Source organism: Asterias rubens, chromosome 1, assembly GCF_902459465.1.
Source record: "Asterias rubens chromosome 1, eAstRub1.3, whole genome shotgun sequence".
In the NCBI taxonomy this organism is placed as follows: domain Eukaryota; kingdom Metazoa; phylum Echinodermata; class Asteroidea; order Forcipulatida; family Asteriidae; genus Asterias; species Asterias rubens.
Genome location: NC_047062.1, coordinates 25,550,492 through 25,577,035, shown reverse-complemented (window position 1 = coordinate 25,577,035; position 26,544 = coordinate 25,550,492). Strand labels below are relative to the sequence as shown.

Sequence of the window (26,544 nt, the reverse complement as noted above, 5' to 3'; positions counted from 1 at the left end):
ATGATAAAACAATTATTTGCAGATTGCTGTCAACAAATCATAGAACATATCTAAAACACAAGTCACACAGTACTGAATGATTGTAAAAATCATATAGATTATATTTCACTTATTATTATATGCCTGCGTTTTGAAATGAGTTTCACAAAAGAAACTCTGTAAAAACTAGTACATTTATAAGCAATTACAAAACGTAAAGGTAATACAATTCCAGAATATCTAAAAGTCTAGCTTTCTGGTATATGAGATAATATCTCTGTTATTTTTAAGCATGTCATTATTTATACTAACTTGCACAGCGACATTTTCATTAGACAGTATAACCCACAATCATTATAAGCAACAATTTATCTACTAATATAGACCGTCGCCATAAGACCATAAAGATACCTAAATGGGGAGCAATTTATCAGGCAAGCCGAACGCTTGTAAGCTATAAAACCGACGTACCCTAAAGGGATGGCTTTCATACGAGAAAAAAATACGGTCAATACATTGAAGACGAAACTTGAGATGAATTGTAGAGAACGTTTTTGCGTCACACTATATTATCAGATTGCGGTTGCATTTGCCCGCAGTTAGAGAGTTTCTTCTTTAACGGCACTTCTTTAAAGGCAGTGTGAACACGTTTGTTAACTGTCAAAGACCCCTGTTCTCACTTGATGTATCCCAACATATGCCTAAAATAACAAATCTGTGAAAATTTGGGCTCAATTGGTCATCGAAGTTGAAAGAAAATAATGAAGGAAAAAAAACCTTGTTGCACACAATGTGTGTCCTTTTTAGATGCCTGAGAAAGGCTTCAGCCCTAAAGTCGTTCTCTGATTAAAATACTTAAGTGAGAAATTACTGATTTCTCAAAAACTACGTTTCTTCAGAGGGATTCGTTTGTCAAGATATTTTATACAATTCAGCTATCCGTTGCTCATTAGTAAGTACTGATGCTAATTTATTTTCGGAGTAATTTCCAAACGTGTCCAGTGCCTTTAAACCAAGGAACAATCCCCTCTATTATACCGGTGCTGGGATTTATTCAGCCAGCGGCAATATTTTGATTACAGAGAAGCTACACAACAAGATACTGCCGCATTTCTATTGATTGGGGAGCTGAAGTAGAGTCACAAGGTTCATTTTTTTGTCCATGTCCATATTTTGTATTTGCTGTGAAATCTTGCACGAAATCTAGTGCTGGCAAATAATTACATAGGTATGTTAGCATCTGCTTATGGATTGGTGCACACATTACTACTTTACTATACAATTCAGTGTAACTTGTTATATTGAAGTTTAAATTGCACAGAAAAGCATTCAGTCTTGCAAAAAAATCTATATGAATTCAAGCTAATTGTTTAGTATACCTATTATATTTATTACACTAATAATAATGTTTGATAAAAACACATTAGGGTATGACTTTTATTTGTAATATATTTTAGTGAAGGGTTTGGATCAACAATACAACCTCTTTCCCACCGTAGGTCGGTTCCCAGCCTTTGTCTTTTATACAGATATTTTAAATGTAAATGTGCCAACGAGTTTGACCTGGTTCCTCCTGTATATCAGGGTGTTTGTTGAGCGTGAAAACAGGCTTTTTGCTTCTTCTCACCTATACACTCTTGCTTTTCTGAGATGGATGTAGAACAAAAACCCCATCCAACAGCTTTATTCCACATAGGCCCTATTGCATTTCTGTGGAACTACTCGTCTATGTGCATGTTTCCCTCAATCCTGCAATCTAGCCGGTTTGAAGAGGAATGTCAATTCCTACCCTCGAGTTATTTTTTATCATAATTGTTCTTCTTGTATGCCTTTACAGAGAGTGGCTTTTAGCCTTTGGCGAACTTGCGTTTTGTTAAAAATCAATGAACTAAAAACACTTGTTTCTGTTCTGCTCGTAGTTAAACTCACGACATAAAGCAAAACAAACTCACAATTCATTTTGAAACATAAACCCTACAATTGTGTGTTTAATTACACAACATTTTTTTTAAAGAGGGAAGATTATTTCAACCTTCGTCCTACCCTCAATAAACACACAATCGAATCAATTCTTAAACCTTCATCAAACCTTGTGTTTCGGTTTACTGAAATCAACACCAAAATTTCTCATTTTGTTGTAAAGGATTGTGTTCACAATACACGTGCTTGTTTTTATGGATCTTAAAATGACTACTGAAACAAAAATGGGATCTTGAAATTGACACCATGGGTGTTGTCAGCCACATGACACCGAAGAGAGGTTCAAAATTAACTGTTTCTGCAGAAATTAGTGTTATTTGAACACCCTGCGGTGTACATTTCGATTCTTTCTTCGGTATCTGTAATGTGACAACACCCCTGGTGTCGATTTTAACCACCACGTATTTGCAGCGTATATCGATATCATCGTTCAGATGGGAAATGTTTTCTACAGGTTTGTAGAACTTAATAATCAGTGAGCTTCCAGATTGATCAAATAGTTTTAGATAACAATAACTGATCCTAAGAAAAGAATACTGTAGAATGTTGTAATCTGATTTTTAAAAATAAATAAAAACCGCTCTGACCTAAACTGAACATATTTTCCAAAAAACACTCCGAGCTTTTATCAAGGTTCACATTACATTTTGACAATAGTTTTTCTTTTTGAAAACTACTTTTTTGTTGTTTTGGACATATCTCCATTTTAGATGTTATAAAATCATTTATCTGTTGATGTGTAGAACTTTGGCATCGTTGAGTGACAACCTAGCCCTGGCAGCCTTACAGTTTCGTATTATACCATAGTTAGGACTCTGTATCTGTGTACAGAGAAAGAGTCCTAAAATTTTAGGGCTAAGTGACACCCCAAGAATGGATCAACTCGTCGCGTTCTCTTAAACTTTAACTGTACATTATTTTCTCTAAACAATCGGATCTTTTAATATGGCCCACATCACATTTTGACAATGATCGTTTTTGTTTAAGAAATACTCTAACTGATATAGCTTCATTTCAAGTGTTATAGTATCATTTTTCTTTTGACATGTAGAACTTTGGCATCGTCGAGTGGCAATCAAAGAACGGGTCACCTCGTCGCGGTCTCCTAAAGATCTTCACCAAGCCTCACACAAGGGAATGGCGCAATGAGTCTGCCATACTGTACAGATTGAGCAAACTGGAACATCACCGTAACATTGTGGAGTATCTGTGGCACTCTAAGAGTTCACAGACCAAGCTGGACCGGGTCCAGAGATCTCCGGATACCCATGATGAGAAGTCGACTCTCCAGAGGTAAGTTAAATTATATTCAAATTGCCATTTAGTATGATTATCTTTTAAACAATTTATTTTTTAGACAATGTATTGTCCGGATAATATTTGTTGTATTTAACATTAACATATCAACAACAACAACAACAACAACAACAACAACAACAACAACAACAACAACAACAACAGCAACAGCAACATAAACATAATCAACAAACCGGTTTTTCACTATTCTCTCGTGACCCAGATGGCCGATCGATCTCAAACTTCCATAGGTTTGTCAGTTTATGTATATGGTGGGTTACATAAAATGCTTACTGCCAGCCAGTGTTTTGTTAGCAAAAACCAATTATGTTCATTTAAAGTTCACCATAACCTCACATCTATTCGTCCTGTTGACTTCATTTCCAAATTATTCGGTATCGTAACCCTAGTGGGGACACCTGCAAACATTATTCAAGCATTTACCGAGTGGGTGAACTTTCTTTCCCGATGAAGGTAAAAGGGTTCACCGTCATAACACCTGGATATATTTACGTCCACCCGGAATGAAAAGGCATGCAGACGGCGTACGTATCAAGTTCACACGAGAGCGAATTCGTTCTATGTTTGCATCTCATCTACATTTAATTCAAATCGCTCACGGTTAAACGGATTGATCAATGAGTGTAATAATGAATGATCTGATGGAATGGCTGTGCTTTTATTACTGCGACTAGGAATCGTGTCTACTATATAGGCCTACAACACAGTGGTGCGATAGATATTTTTTTTACATGACATTAAACGACGGTTGACAGTGCAGTAACAAGTAGGGGAAGCAGTGGGAAATGAACCATGCCCATCAATAAAAGAAAAGAAAAAAGAAAAAAAAGTAAAATAAATGAGTATGTACAAAGTATACGAGTAAAAACAATATATGATTGGGTATTGGGTATTAACAAGTTGTGTTAAAATCCTCGTCCTTTCAAAACAATATTTTTAATCACACAAAAATACGATGTGGAAATACTCCGTGATTCCACGCATTCTCAAAAATGCATCGTAGTGGGGCATTCTTTTGTTCATTCCTTTCGTCCTTTCGTCGCTGAACTTAAAAGAACACGTTGCCTTGGAAGGGACGAGTTGGTCTATAAAAAGCGTTTTTAACCGTTTGTTATAAAATACATATGGGTAGAAAGATGTTGTAAAAGTAGAAAACAATTTGTTCTACAAAAATTTGCCTCGAAATTGCGTGGTGTTTCGTTTACTTTGCGAACTAACACGGTCGGCCATTTATGAGAGTAAAAAATTTGACTCCCATTTTTAATGGCCGACCGTGTTTGTCGACGAGGTAAAAGGAACACCGTGCATTTTCGAGCATGTTTGTGTGGATCATGGTTCATTGTATTCTACTTTTACAACATCTTTTTACCCATATGCATTTTATAACAAAAGGTTCAAAACGCTTTTCAAAGACCAACTTCGACCGATCCAAGGCAACATGTTCCTTAAACAGTTTCCAATAGCCTTCATACACATATTCATATATAATGTTCATGTAGAGTACTTTTGTTTTCCGTTTTCAAGTTTGTTTTGTTATTGGTTTCCATAAAGAAACCAACAAGAGCACATTCTAGCAGATGATTATACACCAAATTCAAGCAAAAACACATGACCGAGGCATAGTCTCTCTACACAAACACACCTGACCATTCCATTCCTCAACAGACGCCGTGAATGCATCAGGATGCCAACATCACCTGCATACTTCCTAAACTGGCATCTTGCCAATCTGATTGTCAGAGCATCCTGGTGCCCCTAGTTATGCCTCAGTATCTAGGTGAACCTTTTTTAAATACCAAATTGGATTTTTTTTCCCTGTCCGTGCTCATTTTGAATAATATTATTAGAGTTATAAAGTTGGCATCTGTTGAAAGTATTTTAGCTGTTTCTCTCAGCTGTTTGTTTACGTTTAATTGCTTCAATAAACCATGTTGAACATTGAGTGTGGGTAATTAAAAACATCAAATTTCAAGCGACCATCATGGTTGGAACTTACTTGATGTGTCCCGTTCCGATTGAGATGCATCAATTATAAGAATACAATTTCATACGGTATGCTGTCACACCAAGAAAGGAATTTCGTACGGTTCAAATACTCGCGTAGTGAAGTGATTGTAATGGCCTCACGCCGTGAAATTGTGACATCCGCCAGCTGCGTCCCCCAAGAAATTGAAATTTTCTTTTTTGGAGGGAAGAAAGATTTAGTGCGTGCTGGGATTGATATTCAACAAGCCACTGTGGCAATGTATTAAGACTGCATTGAAGGGTCTTGTGGTTGAGGCCCCGTAAAATGGACCCAAAACCACTCATCGACGGATCGTCTAATGGCTTTGCCTTTCAGTTGGGAAACGTACGTTGAATTAATTTCGCCAACACGTCTGACGCTCGGCGCAGGTAAAACATATTCTAAAGGGAAACATACAGCATCTGTTTTTTGGGGGAAGTGCAAATTAAATTTCATCCTGTTTTCAGCAAGAGGACTTCTACACATGGAACAAGGAGATCATGTTCTAGATGAGGACAACACATTAAAACGTGGTTCATGTTTTACAAGTGATTTAGTTTATGTCCGTACACGTACGTGTGCGTGTCATGGCCAAGCATAATGAATACCGTACTAAAGTTCTGGTGTTTTTGATATGCGCGTGTTTAAGTCCCGGTCGTGCCACTAGTGTGTCCTTCAGCAAGGTAGTTTAGTTCCCTTAACGGTTTATCCTTAGGTCGGGACATTAAACCGTAGGTCCCGTGCACTGAGACTGGTCGTGCACATTAAAGAACACAGAACACCCGTTCTGATTTCCGTCGGATTGCGAGCTACAGTGTGATTAAGTTCACTTATGAGGCATCCTTTGTTTCATTACATGATAGTAATCTTTAAATTGAATGTATTCTACTCGGATAGTAATATTAATCATAGTTTTACATATTTTTAAGCACGAGGGCAAACGAAATTTCTATGGCATACTTGCAAAACATCAACCAAACCTAATATAATCTAATCCTGTCTAATTCAGACTCGGATATTATCAGGAACCGATTGGAATTGATCGAAAGTTTATAATCACTTTTCTTTCAGATTAAAATCTAACGATTTTTTCTAAGGTTTAGCACTAACTACCTCTCCTGAAAGATGACTTGAATTTGTGGGTTCTACTATGTCTAATGAGTATTATCGCCAAATAATGTTAATAAGATGCACATCTTCGTGCATGTACATAATCATCTTAATTATATAAATTACTGTCTACATCATTTGTTATGACACCTTGTAGACCTATGTAAATTATATGCACACCAAATGAGGTGTCAACGCCATTACTGAACGGAAGCAGACGACCGTTTCATTACGCGTGGTTACACGACCTTGGGGCGTGAGTAGATTATATATTTTTCAGAAATGGTGCAACCAAAAATAACTAATCAATATGTTCAATCTATGCTCGTAGAATGAGACAAAAGACTTGAATCCGGAATGTTTTCGTTTCATCTTCTTCTCTTAGAATATTTTCTCTGTCAATATTATCAGCGTCTGGGTAACCTTGTAGCTAATTTCAAGGTTGCGGAAGCTATTTTCGGCTGCCATGCTAAAGATAGGGATACGAGAGGCCAAGGGTAGTCCATATATATCATATAAGTGTTGAAAAATCTTATGCATTACCAGCAATTCATCTCTAGTCAGTGTGTATGCTGTATTGAGCATCAGAGATTGAAGCGCCTGTGTTATGGCAACCCGTTAGGATCAATTGAGTTAGTGAGCGACGTGCTCTGTCGAGTTATTCGTTATCTTTGAACTGCTTGTTAACAACACCATAGGGCCTGACCCTTATTTAATAACCAGTACGTGTTTTATACATACATCGCAATGCTATTGGAAACAAGGGGGCGATGTGGGTTGCTATGGTTGTCTTAAGATGGAGATTTGAATGTATATGTGTAGAATATGGCTTAAAGGTGCATTGTCGTCAAGATCAAAGCAAAACACGAGCTCATTCTCCAAAGATTATGGCCGGGAGGGCGTACGTGCAGTAACTGGGTGGGAGTTCATAGCTTCCTAAACAGCCCCAAGCCTGCTTTGATCTTGCCAGCTTGCCCCTTTAAAGCTAATGTCACATGTAGGCCACTAATGTTGGTGGGTCATAGGTTTGGCTAAAGAAGGGGTAGATAGAGAAGTTAAGTCTAATATAGTGTTATGAAAAGGGTATTGCAATGACTGTTGTATCCAAAACATGTTTTGAACAACCCATACAAATGTGTTCTATCAAGTATAAAATATTTTCCTACTTAATTCGAGTCAATTTGTCCGTATAAATGGCACCATGTGTTCCTCGCCTCAAACAATGTATAGTTGTTTAGGTATACACGTTGACAGTCCTTAGGAATGGCTAAACATCATCCAAACTATTGATTGGTTTTACGCATAAACCGATGTGTGAAAACACTTTCCCGAGTCCTGTGAAAAAAAATCAAAGGCTTATTATATATCAACCAAATAATAGTCTTCATCCCGATTCAAATTTCACATTTTAAATCATCCAAATTAGTGAACTGATGATAGTCGTCAAACTAGTCTCGTCTCTTTATCAGAACAAAAACAAACAATATTTCTGTACATTTTTGCACAGGTTCGTCTGTACGGCTTATTATCAACACGGCACCCTACGAGACTTCCTTCATAGTCATCCACGTACGATACAAGACAGCCATGTGCACGCCATAGCAACGCAGGTATCAGCAGGGATGGCCTACCTGCATGCAATGAGCATCGTTCACGGTCTAGTGGAGACAACCAGTGTTCTCATTGGAGGTCATGTAGAGGTAAGGACAAAATCTGCTTAGTCATTGCTTTCTTCTATAATATGTCTAGTTTTCTTTAGTGTTTTTCTTACTTATCTTATATACGTTATATCACTGTAACTATATGAAATTATTGAGTTAATGTTTGTTTTTAAATGAAGATTCAGTGAAAGAAAGAGCGTGTTCTTCCTTTCTTCTTCTTCTTCCTCTTCTTGTTTTACTAACTTCATCATCTTCTTTGTCTTCTTGCTATTAGTTTTATCTTTCAACGTAATAGACCGGTTGATACCGAGGCACACTGTCTCTGTTATTGATTATCGCTTGCATGCTACTTAATACATGTAATGCAGCATGTTTCGGCAGTATGGTTGCCCCAGTACATGGTTGACCAACCCTCTCAGGATGTAGCTTATTATTACATTTTGTTTGTACTTGGGTTTCGTTCTGTCAGAATCTTTATTTTAAGGTTGTTGTTCGTACCATTGAGATAAAACAAACAAATTAACATATATAGATTACAATACGCTTCAATAACCGCCGTTGATATAAAACAATTATGGAAAAGTGCACGTGTGTACGCGCTACACACATCAAATATGGCGGCAAATGACGTCTACTCTAATCCATCTGTTCAGGGAGAACAACTTATAAAAGAACGTGGATACTGATTATCGTTAATTTAAGATAAAGTCAGTCTACAGAGACTTCGTTGTCAAAAACATCATAAACATCATAAACAACCTTTCTGCTAAACATAAATGTTGGTGTTCATTCACATATATCGGCATACAAAATGTGTTATTTTGTTGCGTACCCTTTAATGCTGCTGATGATAATATATAGGAAGGCTTCAATTAGTTTTGTAGCAATCAGTTTCCATCAAACCCTTGCTCTATATGATCACACTGATCCAGCCCCTGAGCAGAGAGAGTGCATGGCGCCTATAGATGCAGAGTATCATAATGAACTATGGCGCTAAACGTGCCCCTAAAGGCTTAGTGTAGCTGCGGCATATTGCTCATTAAAGCATTTAATGAAGTAACGTATCATTATAAGACATACATGGTGTTTGATATAAACAGTGAGATGATATCCTTCAAAAGTACACCCTTGTGTTTGCTCTGGCCTGGCTTGGTTATACCTTGTTCTGTAATTTGAGCAAAAACTTGTACTTAAAGAAGGTATTATTTTAAAGGCACTGGACACCATTGGTATTTACTCACAATAATTATGAACTGAACAACTTATTAAGTAGCGAGCAATGCAGAGCTGTTGATAGTGTAAAAGATTGTGGGAACGTCCCTCTCTGAAGTAACGAAGTTTTTGAGAAAGAGATAATTTCTCACTCAAAAATATTGACTCAGCTGTGAAGCCTTTTTATGTATATGTTGGTTTAAAGCACATAAAGTAATCAACGCTACATTGGTGTTTGTGTATCATTCTCATGCAACTTCGATGACCAATTGAGCCCAAACTTTCATATTACTTTATGCATTATGTTGCGATACACCAAGTGAGAACACCAAGTGCGATACACCAATTGAGAATACTGATCTTTGACAATTACAAAACGTGTCTAATGCCTTTAAAGCATGTAATGAAGTAACGGAGGCTATCCTTCAAAAGTAGGCCTATACACCATGTGTTTTGGCTTGGCTTGTGTATATCACCTTGATCTGTGACTTGAGCAAACCACTTTTACTTATAGAAGTTATTGTTTTAATGGGCGGTCAGATGTATGGGGTGATTATTTTATGCAGGTACATATCAGTATCTAACTATAAGACAATGGCTACTGTTTTCTCAACCAAACTGTCACATTTTTCTGTGTAAGGGTCAGTGTGCTCAAGTGGCAAATGTAAGAGGATTGATTTGGCTTTCCTTGACTTGTTCAAACCACTTTCACTTATCTTTGGAAGGTTTTGTTTTGATGGTTAGTCAGTTGTATTAAGGATTTATGCAGGTACATACACGTATCTTGTTATAAGACAAAGACCTTGTATAACAATGTACTATCATGCAAAGTTTTAAACTTCCACCTTTTCATTTTACCTACCAAAAAAACCAAGTGTTCTCAGGTGTCAAATTGTTCAATGCAGACGACGGTGTGTAGCACTCTACATACATTCTCCTCTATAAATGATTCCTTGGCGAAATGTTGAAGTATATGGTGCTGTTATTTCAATTATGATTATCCAAACTGAGGCTGACAGGAAAATTAACCTGGCCCGTTTCTTTGTATCTGCAATTAATATTGATTACTATACTAAGCGTGCGTGGAACATGACCAAAATGGTGGCACATAGTTGATATAGTGCGTTTTCGAAACCACGGTTTGGACTTTGGCTAGGGCTGAGGTTCTGTTAGTTGTTTTGAAGATGTTCGCATTCGTAACGTTTTCAAACTGAGCGAAAGGAAGCCGCAAAGACGAAGGCATGGCTTCGAAAATTCTCGTATGATCACGTTTTTAGCACTTAGGTGCGTATTCAAAACCATGTGACACAACATAACCACTAACCCTTAAAACTGGTCATCATGCATCAGTTCACACCGCCGACATTTTATAAATGGACATTTTTAATAGATGATTGGAAAGCTGGGCAAAAAGTAGACAAAAGTAGAGCTCGCCCTTATGAATTTAATGAAGTAGATGATATTAATTTTGGTTTTTACCCATTTACATCTGATGGGTGGTAGCGTTGTAGACTCCGCACTAACCTGAGCTCTGTGGGATAAAAATGCACAGGTTTTGTAGGACTTTACTACTCGAAGTAGATGATCAAAGGCCACCATTTTGATACTTTGTCATCTGAAATCATTCAGTCAAGCATCAAAATGAAAACCTGTAAATGGTCTCCATCAAGTGACTTCTCTATTCAGGAAAATATCTTGAAAGGAGCACTGAATGAGCATTAGTGACAATCTCTTCATACGTGCATATACGCTACTTGTCCTTGATCTTTTTTGTCCTGTTCTTAATGCAACAAAAAAAATCAGGGGTTTCTACTGTCGCAAAATAAAATGCATAATTCATTGTTTGTCTGTGGCTTTCTTCCCGTTCGTAAGTGCCGTTGAATCGAGTTATAAAGGCGGGACTTACTCCCCTGTGTATTTCCCCGAGACTGTTTGCAAACTATGGGGGGGGGGGGCATTATAACCTCAGCGGAGAGAAAGCTCTGCTGTGCCCTGTCGCCGATTTCCATAGTGTATTGATTTTGTTTCTAGTCGACTTCCCACTCTTGTTACAAAACAACAACAACTCTACTCTCTCAACATAAATAAGGATATTTGCATAATGGAAGTTTGTTGAATACGTTTGACAAACCCTTTTGATTTGCATTTGGATAACCTTTTGATTCTGATATGCAAATGCTTCTATTGTGTTCCACTTTGATTGCTTATTGTATGTCTTATTTTTACACCTAAAGGGATTGTCCCTTTGGATAGTGATTTGGTTCGCTTTTGATCAATCCCTAGGCTTCTGTTTGCTTTTTCTGTTTGGCTTGTTATGTCTCCCATTGTTTTCCTAATGTTTTTAAATCCTACATTGTCTGTTATTGTTGCTGAGTGTGTGTTTTGATGTTTTTAAAGCCTCAAAGAATAAATAAATACATAAATAAAAGAATATGTGATCTTAAAGCCTGGTTTAGGATCTCCTGACCTGATGATGGTACATTCTTTTAAGAAATGTCTTCAAAGATAAAATTATACTTGTAACATTTTAGAAAAAAAATTGATGTTTGACTTAAGATAATTACAAGATTTTCAGACACCGTGGTTATCTGAAAACAAAGTTCCTCTGCTGATTTCAGTATTCATTGTTCATAGAATTTTCTGCCTTAGGAAGTGTAAGCTGAATTGCTTTTCCACGAAGGCTACAATAATGGTGTTAAAATGTTAAAATGTTGTGTTTCATCTCCTTTTTTTATACGTATTCGGATAAAACAAGAGTGTCTATCGGTTTCCTTTATGGTTTTTTAATTTTATTTTCCAAATGTAGTTTCAACACTCTACTTTATTATTCAAAATCATCATCTACGGCAACCTTTTTGTTTGTTTAGTTGTTCGCAAACTGCACAAAATGACCGTCTATGGAGGCGTTCTGTATGAACAAAAACAAGACGTTCTCTTTGTCATCATGCAGGTTGTATAGTTTGTAAACCCAAACTACAAAAAAAAAAAACATAAAGAAAATCATATAAATTAAATGAAACTCAACCTGACACTTTTCAGGACAAAAAACTTGAGTGAAATCAATGTTAAAAGTCATGAAGCTGGTTATGTATGGGTGTGACGTGTACTACGTCTACAATGCCGATATCCTAGTGCATGTGATAGTTGACAAGTAGCAGTCCAGCTGCTTTTGCTAAGTGCATTAACATTCAGTGATTTACACTTAAGAATAACAAACTGTGTCAGTCGGGTGCACGTACTTTCGGGTGCAGCCTTCTCCAGAAGACGATCAGAGCATACACATCGAAACGTTGAGTTGAAACCAACGGTTCTTTTCAGAACCGCCCCAACTCATAACTCATGAGAGATAGCCACTACATGGTGTTACCGCAAACCTGTCCATATTGCACGTACTTTGTAATATCCCAACTGTGTTGTTCAGGTGAACCACCTTTTCAGAATTGTTTCTTCATCCATGTTTTTTTATTATTTTTTTACACCATAATTCTCGTGCATTCATATCAGCAATCAGACGACACCTGCATTGAAATGCATTATAAACAGATTACAATCACAGGCTACGGGCAATGAACTAAGGGGCGTTCCATAGGAGAGGAAGAAAACGGACCAGGTGAAACAAGAACACAAAGTCCGGGACGGACCTTGTGAGCGCGACAGATTTTCCAATTCAGTTCCTTGTTTTCCATCTTCCTTTGTTTTCGATGAGGAACACGAGATTGAGTTGTAAATCAAATTAATTTGTGCACGTCAGCATGGTTGGCGATCAGAGTGTAACAAGTTAAAACCCTGCGTGTGAGTCAGTACGAAAGTCAACATGTAAGAAAGGGTAGACGGTTTTATTGATTTGTTATGTACTTTATTTTTCTAGGTGCAGCATTTATGTTCACTTGTACTTTAAATTGTGGATGTCTTATAGTACTTTTCTCTTTTCTACCACAATTATCTGATTTTTGTTTTTGACCTGTGTTTTTGAACATTTCTTGACAGTTACATTTTCTTTATTCCCGCCTCGCCAATCACCATCCCCATGAAAAATGTATTGCTATGCCATTTGGTCGCGAGCACAAAATTTGCAAAAATTACACAGTCCCTATAAGACAAATAAATAAATAAATAAATAATGTTATTAATGGCTTAACTTTTTGAGTGAACTCTAACTGTCGTCTGAAATTATTAAACAGTAAATTAAAAACGAAAACACATTAGCCCCAAAACAAAATTGGTCTTTAACATTGATACCGTTGGACGAAACTAGAACTTGCCAGTGTTTGAAGTAGCTGTGAAGCTGCTAAAATTCCCTTTGAAATAATATGCAAACAGTTGTTCATGGCATCAGTTATTAATATACATAGCTTAAAATGTATTTAATTTTTATTTTCTTCAAAAACAATCATGTACAACAAGACACACGCTCAAGGAAAACACACAGAGGCAAAACAAAGCATCGGTCTGTAGACAACTTTTTGACTACAAAATGTTGCCAGAAAATGCCAGTGTATGTTAGTGGCTGTGAAATTGCTGAAATGTCCGTTTAGGATAATAATATACAAAGAGTTGTTCGTGACATACGTTTTAACAAGTTATAGCTTCCTGTGTATTCAATTCTATTGTTTCCTGAAATATTACTGTAATTTAAAAATACATTCAAGGAGAAGCACAGGATAAAGGTTTTTATAAACATCTTGAACACCGGATGTAGTAATGACGTGTCACTGTATGTGAGAGGCTGTCAAATTGCTAAAATTACGATTTTTTTCTGTTCGCCAAATAATCATAACAAATCCAGCAATGTGATGGTGAAGGTGACATTGTAGACACCTTGTACGCTAAGACTGGGGGCCTCAGTCGACCCTCAGGGATGTGTATTCAGCTGCACCCTGCAGGCCAATTATTCATGACTGCATGGGATGGGGAGGGAAAGGGGTTTGGGGATGAGGACATTAAAGAGACGTTGTGAGGCACATCGTTGGGGGAGACTTCTGAAACATGATTAGATTTGGTAGGCTGGTGCCATATTTGTCCTTGTTAATGTTGCTTTATAGATTACAATACTCTAAGGGAATGAGTAACTGACGTATCAAATAACATTTGCTGATGTGGATTCTTGCATTGTACCTCTTATATACAGTTTGTAAATGTTAAGTGCTTGCTGGGGTCGTCTGTACTAATGATGAAGGACAAAACGAGGGCTGTAAAAACATTCTCGGCTCAACCCTATTTTGTCTTCTGATCAAAGCAGTGATTACAATCTGTGATTCAAATCAGTGATTCAAATTAGTGATACAAATTAGTGATTCAAATCAGTGGTTTAAATCAGTGATTCAAATCAGTGATTCAAATCAGTGATTCAAATCTGTGATACAAATTAGTGATTCAAATCAGTGGTGCAAATCTGTGATTCAAATCAGTGATTCAAATTAGTGATTCAAATCAGTGGTTCAAATCAGTGGTTCAAACCTGTGATTCAAATCAGTGGTTCAAATCTGTGATTCAAATCAGTGGTTCAAACCTGTGATTCAAATCAGTGATACAAATCGGTGATTCAAATCAGTGGTTCAAACCTGTGATTCAAATCAGTGATACGAATCGGTGATTCAAATCAGTGTAGCCAAACCGAGGCTGAAAGGATGATGCGCTTGTCATAAGAGGACAGTGCCATAAGATGACAGTGCCATGGTTACTCATAGATGACATTGAACGCAGATCTCAGAAATCTGTTTGGAAATTAAAGAATACCGAGCTACAAATAGCATTCGGAAACCTGTCAAAATTGGAAATGTCAAAGATAAAGATTGACGTATGAGACAAATTATGATGTAAGTATGGAAGTTATGTATTGTTCACACTCACAATGCAAGAGTTAATGTTATGACTCACACTGATTTACTCTTGACTCTTTACACCATTACAAATATAGGTAGATTTGCACGGTTATATTTTTATGAAAGTATGGACAAGATAATGAAGGAAGTAAAGACCATGCCTATTGTTCACATTCACAACGCACGAGCTTAATCAAGTGATGAATCATAAGGGCTCGCTGTTTGATTCTTATCAATATATAAACTCAGTTGAGATTTGCTGGGGTTGTTGGCCCAATGTCTAGTCTGTGTTTTTTAAGGATTGTCTGGAGAACTGATTGTGTCAGTCTTGATTGCCTTTGATTCTCTGCAGGGTTGAGATTAGTCATAGTTTGGTGTTGATGTCAATCATCCTTAATACGCCAGTAAAATTAACGCAAAATTAATTTGTGTATATCTTGGTGAGGGCATACTTTTGACTATATACTTCGTAAAACATAGATTGTCAGGGTTATAATGATGAAGTAAAAGATAATGAATGTTGTATAGAGAATATGTATTGTTGACATCCACAGTGATATAGTTTAATCAGTTGTGATGAATCATAAGGGCTACTGTTTGTTTGTTTGTTTGTTTTACAAAATATTGAATAAGACATACGCATTTAAATAGATGTTAAATTTGCATCGGGATAAAGAATATTAATTTTTGGTTTTTACCCATATACACCGATGTGTGTAGCACTGTATACTCAGTACTTTCCCCGAGTCCTGTGAAAAAAACCACAGGCATTTTACTCGGGTGGGATTCGAACTATTGCAAAGGGAATTGCAAGGGTCGTGGGTTCGAATCCCACCCGAGTAAAATGCCTGTGGTTTTTTTCACAGGACTCGGGGAAAGTACTGAGTATACAGTGCTACACACATCGGTGTATATGGGTAAAAACCAAAAATTAATAAGTCATACGCAGTTGAGATTTCCTGGTTTATAGGCCCATACTTCTAGTCTGTGTTCTCAAAAATTGTCTGGAGAACTGATTGAGTTCGTCTTGGCCTTTGATTCTCTATCAGAGTTGAGATTAGTCATAGCTGGTGTTGATGTCAATCATTTCAACTCATTTAACCAGCAAAATTAATATATGTCTACCTTGATGAGGGTAGACGCCGCTCATCTACTTAAAGGGGATGTCTGATGACATTAGAAGGAAGTATCACAACTTCTTTGTTTAAAGAGTAAACTCATTTCCATCAACGTACCTTTGTAAACCAAATTTAGAAGTTTTAACCACACAAGGAGATCATGTTTTTATTGGAAACAAAATATGTTTGTGGGATTTGATGCATTGCATGGTGAGGTATCAAATTTGGTCTTCGGTAACACCATGTTTATATATACTTGCTGGGGTGGTACGTTCCTTTATTAAGAACTTGTAATGTTATTCTGCTGCCGCGGATTAGATTTTTTTTTCGGGAATTCGAGAGACAACAACATGTTATGCGAGGGATGCACGTTCAATATTATGCCTATTTTTGTTGGCCGCTACCAAAATAAGAAACACTGATCTTTGGTTTCTTCAAATGCTACGACTGCGACTTGGATAGTATTTAAAATTGAAAATTAACCCTTTTTCCCATCTTTATAATTAGTATATTTATTTTATGAAAGTACTTCTCCAGTTTCATTGTCCTTGCAACTCACGAAGAATTGTAAACGAATATGTTCCAGAATATTGAACAAGTGAAACCTCTTTTCACAACCTAGTTGTTAATGCCCTTTCCTTCATATCCCATTGAGGACCATTCGACTTTTCTTGTATCCCATGTTTGGTTATTTCACTATGATAAGGCACCATACCAAATCGTATATTGTGTTTCTTCCAACTTGGGTAGGATTTCCAATGAATAATATGTTTCAGAATATTGAAGATTGTGTAACGAGATACGTTGAACAAACAGTGTTGTGCCAGTATATAGAAAACGAGTTTTGCATCGACCACCATCTGATGCATCGAATTGTAAAGTGCCCCCCTAGAGTAAGTCCGTAATGCCATCGAGACCGAATGTTACCGAGAAATTGTTTAAAATATTCAATTTCTTCGTCAGAGCAGACGAGTTGTGTTGTGCTACGTATAGATAATATTTCATGTGTGTATAGTGGCATTAGTACTAGGCCAACAGGTCTGGATTGTGGGAACTCGATTTATGAATTATTCACAGGTCTTGGGTGATTTGGACGCAGCAACCCATGGTGTCCATCAGGCCAGCAAATGTCATCAGGTTCGTTTGAATAACAAGTGTGTTGGGTGACGGTCAAAGTGTTATCAATTGACAGCTAGCAAAGTGCTAAAAAAAGTTTAGGTGATCTTGAAGGCTTCTTGGTTTAACATTTCTTCCGCTACTGACGTTCTGAGAAAGTTCCCAAAGTCTGTTTAATTGCGTATAAAATATTGTCTGTTTACCTCACCTGATGAAACAAAGAAAACATATGTATGCTAAATGCGAACATCTATTGAATGTTAACAAATGCATTTGAAGAGATTTTACAAGAAAACAAAACCGTTTGTAGGCCTTGAAATTGATTTTATTTAGAGGGCAAGGCCATTTCCATGTTGCAAGGGCATTGAAGAATTGTTAATTTATGTGAAATTTCTGAAGGGTCACCGTGGCCAAGACCAATGCAATGGAGGTCATGACCTATACGAGGCTTATGTTCAATGCCACGCCTGCGTTTGAACCGAATAAGTAATTGAATAATGTGTACTCAAATGCAAGACCAGCATGCCAGTTTGGATTTTCAAATCGTGCGCCATTTTGTCTTTTCCTACAGGCCTGCGAATTCATTATCATGTACACAAATGTGATATTTTGAAAAGCAGTATTTCTCTGCAAGGTTCCCCGAACACGAAATTCATTAAACCCAAGTCAAACGCATACGTTATCAGATTAGAAATCAGAAATGTTTCGTTAAGAGTTCAGATTGAGATTTTGTAAAGCACTATGATAATATCACACGCGCATTCCTTTTGACTAGTCTTCACAGTTGGTGTATCTCAACATATGCATAAAATAACAAACCTGTGAAAATTTGAGCTCAATTGGTCGTCGGAGTTGCGGGATAACTATGAAAGAAAAAAACACCCTTGTCACACAAAGTTGTGTGCTTTCAGATGCTTCATTTCGAGACCTCAAAATCTAAACTTGAGGTCTCGAAATTAAATTCGTGGAAAATTACTTCTTTCTCGAAAACTACTCCACTTCAGAGGAAGCTGTTTCTCACAATGTTTTATACTATCAACCTCTCCCCATTACTCGGTACCAAGTAAGGTTTTATGCAAATCACTACTTTGATTAATTACCAATAGTGTTCACTGCCTCTAACCGAACACAATGTACTAAAATCTCGCAATTGCTCAGAGATACTGTTCTTTTTTGCAAGAGCCAGTGAAACATAAATTGAATCGCACAAGATTTAAAGCCAGCAAAGTTCCATTAGCATTATGTACACACGATCTACTACAGCAAGGATACACTGCTTGCTGTGTTCATCCTTCATCATCTCTCATATACTATTGTATGACTCATGGATGATGTGATAACGAGATAGTGTAGGGGCAGCCTTAAAGGCAATGGACACTATTGGTAATTAGTCATAGTAGTTGCTGGCGTAAAAACTTACTTGGTGCGAGCAATTTCAATTAATAAATGGTTGATTAAAACATGTATCACAGTTAAAATGTAAACTGCACATGCCAACATCAAACATGTTGAACAATGACATCAAAAAGAAATTAACAACATGAAGATAAACAATACATTAATATCGAGTAATGGAGAGCTGTTGATAAGTATAAAACATTGTGAGAAACGGCTCCCTCTGATATAACATACTTTTTGAGAAAGAGATAGCTTCTCACCCAATTCATAAAAGACTGGAAGCCGTTAGTATGCATCTAAAAGCACACAAAGTAATGCAACGAGGGTGTTTTGTTTTTCGTTATTCTCTTGCAAATTCGATTACCAATTTTGGCCAAAATTTTTACAAGTTTTTTTTTATACACATAAAGTTGGGATACACCAAGTGAGAAGACTGGTATTTGGCAATTACAAGCAAAGGCGTTCAGTGCCTTTAAGTTTAAATACTACCAGCATAATTATAGTATAAACATGACTCTGGTTGTAGGAATAAGGGGTGTGTCACTACCGCCTGATGTCAATTTTTTTATTAATTATTTATTTCCAGTATCTAGATGAAAATTAGAAATGCAGGGTTTCAGTTTTGGTTTATTTTTGTATCAGCTTGGGGCTATACCAACCCGCACATTGTGTAAACATGACGCTAGTTGTAGGAATGATGGGAGTATCAACACAGCCCTATGTAAAGTTTTAATTAATTATTGATTTGTATTATTCAGATGTAAATATTAGAAATGCAGGGTTTGAGTTTTGTGTTTATTTTTGTTATCAGTGGTTGGGGCAACCTACCAGCACATTCTGTAAACATGACTCTTGGTAGAGGAATGGCTGTGTATGGTTTCACGCCCTCTATGTTTTAGCTTGTTGAATTATTCATGTACAGAATTTGAGATTTGTTTGTAATGCTCAAGTACATGACTCCACGATGAGGTGTGGTTTTGTATCGGTTATTGTGTACATATGACTCTTGTTAGAGGAATGGGTATATATTATCCCTCCCTTCTTTACAGTTTGTTAAATAGTATGAATTATGCATGCACATAATTTGAGACGTGTTATACATAAGTATGTAAAATCATATAATTTCCATTTTTTAAAGCATGATTCATGCAATTACAGGGCTAAACATAAATCTGTGTACAAGTGCACGCACTCCCTTTACAGAAATATGATGTACAGTAGCAACACCCTATTTTGAAGCCAGTGTGTCATAGGGTCATACTTTGGTAATGACCACGAACTACAACATTTTATGTAGTTTCATATCGAAAGCCTACTCTTGTTAACGGTAATAGCAGTGAGTTGTTTGCACCATAGAGTGTTAAAGTAACACTAACATCTGCCAACACCATTACATTGGTGTTAGTTTAACACCCTGTGGTGTTACTGTTTTTACCATGGTGTCAAATTAACACCCTAGTTTTTACAGTAAAGAGACTCATCACAGAATTAACATGCTGGGTTGGTCCTTGGTAGATTTCAAGAAGACCACCAGTAGGCCTAGTGTTACAATCTTCACAGTCTTACTGAGTCTTGTTTGAGAAACCACACAGTCACCCTTAAGGTCTTCTTTCAATCTTCCTCCAAAGGCAGATGTCTTAACCGCTAGACCACAGATCTCGTGTTGTCGATAAAACGGTTAAAGTTGCATAGAGGCTTTGTGCCCGTCGATAAATCTTCCCCTTGCAGGCAAGATATACAATACCACAGTGTGTCGTATAGTAATATTAGTATATTGGACCTGCCTCTGCGAGTCATTGTGTGTTAAAAGTTGCCTGTTACGGCTATGGCTACGGCTGGATGACCGAGTCATCATGCATTGAAGTTTAGCACATCCTTAGCAACACCCTTGTCAACAGTCGCAGCCGTAGTCGAGCTGCCAAGGACACGACCTGAGTGCGTTTGGTTGTCCAGTGGCAGTTTATAGTGGAGTCTTTCAGCATTAAGCCTGAGTTCGAGAGCCATTAGTGTCGACTCCGAGTCATTCCATTTTGTGGCTCAAGGTTAGACTGTGAGTACCGTTGGAGTGCGGGTATTTAGTGTCGAGTCCGAGTCATGGACAGTTAGAGCTCAAGTCCAAGTCTGAGTCCGATCAAGTGCAAGTTCTCAGTTTCAAGTCCAGGTCATTGATATTTTGTGGCTCAAGTGTAAGACTTTGAGTACCATCGGAGTGTGAGTCTTCAGTGTCGAGTCCGAGTCATTGGCAGTTAGGACTCAAGTCCAAGTCCGAGTCCAATCGAGTGCTAGTCCCGAGTGTCGAGTCCGAGTCACTAACAGTTAGGACTAAAGTCCAAGTTCGATTCCAATCGAGTGCGAGTCTTAAGTGTCGAGTCTCTGTCATTGGCAGTTAGGACTCGAGTCCAAGTCGATGTCAAATCGAGTGCAATTCCTCAGTGTCGAGTCCGGGTCATTGACAGTTAGGACTCCAGTCCAAGTCTGAAGCTGATCGATTGAGAGTCTTTTGTGTCGAGTCCGAGTCATTAACAGTTTTGACTCAAGTCTCAGTCCGAGTCCAATCAAGTGCAAATCGTCAGTGTCGAGGCCGGGTCATTGGCAGTTAGGACAGTTAGGACTCAAGTCCAAGTCTGAGTCTAACCGAGTGTGAGTTGTTTATAGTGTCGAGCCCGAGTCATTAACATTTTTGACTAAAGTCCAAGTCCGATTCCAATACAGTGCAAGTCTTTAGTGTCAATTCCGAGTCATTGACAGTTGTGACTCAGTCCAAGGCTGAGTCCAACACAGTTGCTTGTGAATTTTGTTGCAATCCTTGTAAAGCACCGAGTACAAAGTGCTTCATTGTACCGTGGTGTTCCACAAGGCATACCAATTTCTCAGCAAAAAACAATACCAAAAACTTCTTCCATGAGACTATTAATTATAAACTCATGATAGGAGGACATGTTCAGTGCCTCTGGTAAATTATAATTAAGAATCGTGTTCACTAAAGGGATTTTGTCAGTTTCGGGATCTCTACAAAACTAGACAAGAAGTCTGTTCAATACCAATTATCTTTCAAGGAAATGTACAATCAATTATTTGGAAATTAATGTATTGACTTAAAGCTTTACGTATGTATGGGACGCTGGGTGGGGGAATCAACAATGAAGGGTTACTGTGCTCCTGTTCATTGTACATGAGGTGGGGGGAAACTCAGTATTTGCTTGTGATGATGTAATTAGTTTTCATTCGAAACCAAAGTTCTATTGGCTTTCCCTCAGAGCACTGGCATATAGTAGTTGGCATTAAGTTTGTTTTTACCTCTCATTTGTTTGGTACTTATTCTGTTTTCCTTTCGATGTTTTCATTTCTATTGAAGAAGCATATAAGAAACAAGAAATGAACATGACTAACAAGTCCTTCAATCAGCATGCCTGATCGAGGTATTTTTGTTTAATCTTGAATGTTTTCTTATTGCAGCGCTTTACCAAGATTGGCGTTTATTCTTTTTCGGGGCGAACTAAAAACACACACAAAATAAGCAAATATATTCCCATAGTGAGAAACCTCCGTAAAACTGTTCTGCCAGAAGTTACAACAACGTAAACGTTTTACTACAGAACCCCTTTGTCTCTTACAAAAGCATACAGATTAAATACCATTTGTTTGGTTTTAGTATGTTTTTCCTATGATGTTTTTATTTCTATTGAGGAAAAGTTTCAGTTTTGAAACATGTGTTCAAACTGAACTCGGTGTATGGCTCCCCCACGAACCTAGTACATGCATGTACAACTTCTACAATAACATAGACTTGACTTCATTTGTTTAAATAATATCAATCCCAGCGTGATAGCAGAACCAATTAAAATGTGAGTGAGATGAACTGCACTGTCTGGAAGATATAGATTGCATCCGTTTAAAGAGAACGGAGTATGGGTAATTTCACTGCTAACCACGGTACTTTTTTTTTTTTTACCAAAGATGAGATCCGAAAAGGGCTTCATGTATGATATACAAGACACAAAATTGGTTACCCACGATTGTCAGGAACTGAATTTGCGTACTCTGTATATCATACATGACACATTTTTTCTGGATCTTATCGTTGGTGTCTAAAGAGACTGGACACATGTTAAAATTGTCAAAGACCAGTAGTCTCACTTAGTGAATCACAAGTCTGTGACAATTTGGGCTCATTTGGTCATCGAAGTTGCAAGAAAATAATGAAGACAAAAACCATACTCTTGTGTGTTTTTTATACAACCCAAAATCTCCAAAGTGTATCAAAAACGTGGAATTGCCCATACTGCATAATGATGTTTCAGTACATCATCAATTTGCAAATTATGAACGGGCAGTTAAAGGCAATCAATATAAGAGTTATGACACGAATGGGCAGCTTTTGCAGCTGTTGATATTGTGTTGTACAGTCATGCTGAAAACATGTTTGGCCTCGCCTCTACTTCATTAAAATTAACGGTACCAGTCTCTGTTTTATAATTTGCTTTATTGGGTTGACATGAGTGAGGCCATTCGATGACTAACTGTCAGAATGGAAACAATGGGATGTGATGAAGTTCATGTACGAACGGACTACGTGCGGGGAACACATGGAACTGAACAGGTGTCTCTTGCTGAATGGATAAATTGATTTTTGTTTATTTACTGTTTTTATTTTATTTTATTTTGTATGTAATTTTCTAGTTGATGAAACCATTTTACATTTACAAATGTTCCTTAATCATGACCAATGCCTGCGCTAGCTGCTTAAGTAAAGTGTACACAGGGATATGTTGAAACACATACACCTATAGTTATACATGTTTTCTACTTAGGGAAAATATTCGTGCTTATGCAAAAAATCCACACGATTGCACACACACAATAGGGAGTTTTAGCTGCACGTTCCGCGTGAACGTACACGTGAGCGTCAGAAAACAGTGTCGTTAAAATCTCACATTTTTAGCATACGTGAAGTTACCATTAATTTTCACGTCAGATACGAAAAATCGCGCAGACGGGCATGCAATAAGCTTAGCATGCAATGAGCCCAAAGGTGTGACATCCAGAAACAACAGAAATTGTTGAAGTTCACGTTCACGTTCACGTTCACGTTCACGTAATTGCTCGCGTCAAACCTTTTAATTAGCAGTCGTCAAACCACCAATCTTAAGAACAATAACTTGCCATTTATGGATGTTACCCTTTATCCATATTATCCATAAAGCAAACAAATATAAACAACAACAACATTTTTAAACAAGCAAAAATAAATCAAGTTATCAAAGCCTCAAATCACTAGATCCGGACCAGTACTTTTGTTAGAGGTGTGTGTGTGGTCCAAACGAATTTCAGAGATACATAATTTTTAATTAGTGGCGTAGGACATCATTTGCTTATCACTCTTTGAATTAATGGCAATAAAAACCTCATGTTAGAAGTACAGCAGCGTTCGAATATTAACAAAGCATTTTGATAAACATTTTACTTTGACTGTGATCATGTAACATGTATGAAGGCCTAGGTTTTTATGCCCTATATTTCAACCTGATAAACGTTACTGTCAGTTACGTTTCTATGATTGATTCCTAAAACGGATTGTTGTTTTCCTTCGTGGCAAATTCTCTATGGATGTTCGGAGATCTCACAAACGGTTCCACCCTTTTAAAATGAAATGTTTACACTCCAGGTTAGTGTTATCATATATATGATTAAAACAATCGAACGATTCCGAATCCAAACGAATGCTTTGCATTTAAGCCTACTCTCATAAGGTTTGGAAACTAAATTTGTGTATAAAACATTATAGGTCTGTGTGTGTGATGCAAACGATCTTAAAGACACTGGACACTATTGGTAATTGTCAAAGACTAGTCTTCACAGTTTGTGTATCTCAACATATGCATAAAGTAATAAACCTGTGAAAATTTGAGCTCAATCGGTCGTCGAAGTTGCGAGATATTAATGACAGAAAAAAAACCTTGTCACACCATGGTCACACGAAGTTGTGTGCTTTCAGATGCTTGATTTCGAGACCAAAAATTCTAAATCTGAGGTCTCGAAATCAAATTCATGGAAAATTACTTCTTTCTCGAATAACGTCACTTCAAAGGGAGCCGTTTCTGACAATGTTTTATACCATCACCCTCTCCCCATCACCCGTAATCAAGAAAGGTGTTTGGTAATAATTATGTTGAGTAATTACCAATAGTGTCCACTGCCTTTAAGCTTCTCTCATAAGGTTTGGAAACTATTTTTGTGTAAGTGTGTGTGATGCAAACTATCTTGAGAGAAGTGCAATTGTCATCAGTTGGCAAGAACCATCCATATCTGCTCAGGGTGAACAATAAATGAAGGTTCATTTACAATGTGCACAGTGGCATGACCCTTAGTGCAATCTTCGATACCTACAAAACAAAATCAGCATATATAATGAGGAGAAAATCGTATCCAAATCGAATAACAAGGAAATAAAAATCATAATTGATTAAATTAAAGATGTGGAAAGGTGAGGATTTTACACGTGGATGGGTTCGAGGTTTTCTTGGGCTCAGTAGTGAGACCGTTCACTGTGGGAATCATAAGACTGTGTAATATATCACCACAGGCTGCGAATAAGCTCAATATTGGCTCAATGCTAATATAAATGTAGATTGTGTGGTCGTTTGCAGAGGTTATGGGGAGTTTAAGTAATGATGCCTGGGTGTGGGAACCTAGGGGGTTTTGAGTGACCCGTGTTTTGGATTTGGGGGAATTTTTAAAGGGAGGTTCATACTTTGGTAATGAATCCGAAAATAAACTGTATAACTTGTATCCGATGGGAGACTTTTGGGACGCTTGGTGGCAGCAGGTAAAATACATTGTTCTCGGTCATGTGCGCACGCTCAGAACTACGTAAACGATGGGAATTTACCTGGTAAGTCTGCTGCCACCTAGCGTCCCAAAGTCTCCCATTTGTAGGGAATGTGGTTTAAAAGAAAGTGATTCAAACATGTGCAATATGAGAAGGGTTCAATGCAGATTTGTTTCTTAGATCGTGTATTCCAAATACGGATTATTCTTCATGCGTGGACATAACCGTACTATATTTTGTTTTCGATTGGGCTTTATATCAAAAGCGCTTCGACATTTTAAAATGAAATTGTCAGAGATAGTTTTATTGTTTATTTTGTATCTACAATTCTACAATCGAATGGTTCATAAAGCTATACTTTGCCTTTAAACCTCCAGAAAGTGTCAAATAATCAAATAATGGAAATTTTATTTAATTCCCCATTACACAGTGGAGGATATTACAAATTAAGCTTTCAGAACTGAATTTTTTTGATTTTTGTTTATCCTCATTCTTCGTTGCTTAAAATGAGATGCAAAGCTATAATATTCCCCATTCTCCCGGATTTCTTATTATTCTGCCCCATTGGCATTTCACCAATCCAGGTAAATCCCAACTTGTATTTGGCCAAGGGGCTAAGGGAATTATGGAATCCTTGCAGCAAAGCTATCTTAAGCTCACCAAACCATCCAGACGTTTTTTCTTTTTTCCTTTGCTTAAAGGGGCACGTTGCCTTGGATTGGGCGAGTTGGTCTATACAAAGCGTTGGAAACCGTTTGTTATGAACTGCATTATGGTTAGAAAGATGTTCTAAAAGTAGAATACAAGGATCCAAACAAACATGGCTCAAAATTGCGTAGTTTTACTTTTACTTTTCGAACTAACACAGTCTGCCATTTTACGGAGTCAGAAACTTGACTCCACAAAATAGCGTGCTGTGTTAGTTCACGACGTACCAGGAAAACCATGCAATTTCGAGGCACATTAATTGTGTGGATCGTTTTATTTTACTTTTATG

General features: G+C 37.3%; 1 protein-coding gene across 1 annotated transcript in view; it reads left to right on the top strand.

Moving 5' to 3' along the window:
• Positions 1 to 14,221, top strand: part of LOC117290266 — a 28,102-nt gene extending 13,881 nt beyond the window's left edge. The window contains exons 6-8 of the mRNA XM_033771607.1: positions 3,011 to 3,252; positions 7,899 to 8,091; positions 14,051 to 14,221. Coding sequence (XP_033627498.1) covers positions 3,011 to 3,252; positions 7,899 to 8,091; positions 14,051 to 14,221 — 606 coding nt within the window. The remainder of the gene's footprint in view (positions 1 to 3,010; positions 3,253 to 7,898; positions 8,092 to 14,050) is intronic.
• The last annotated feature ends 12,323 nt before the right edge of the window (positions 14,222 to 26,544 follow it).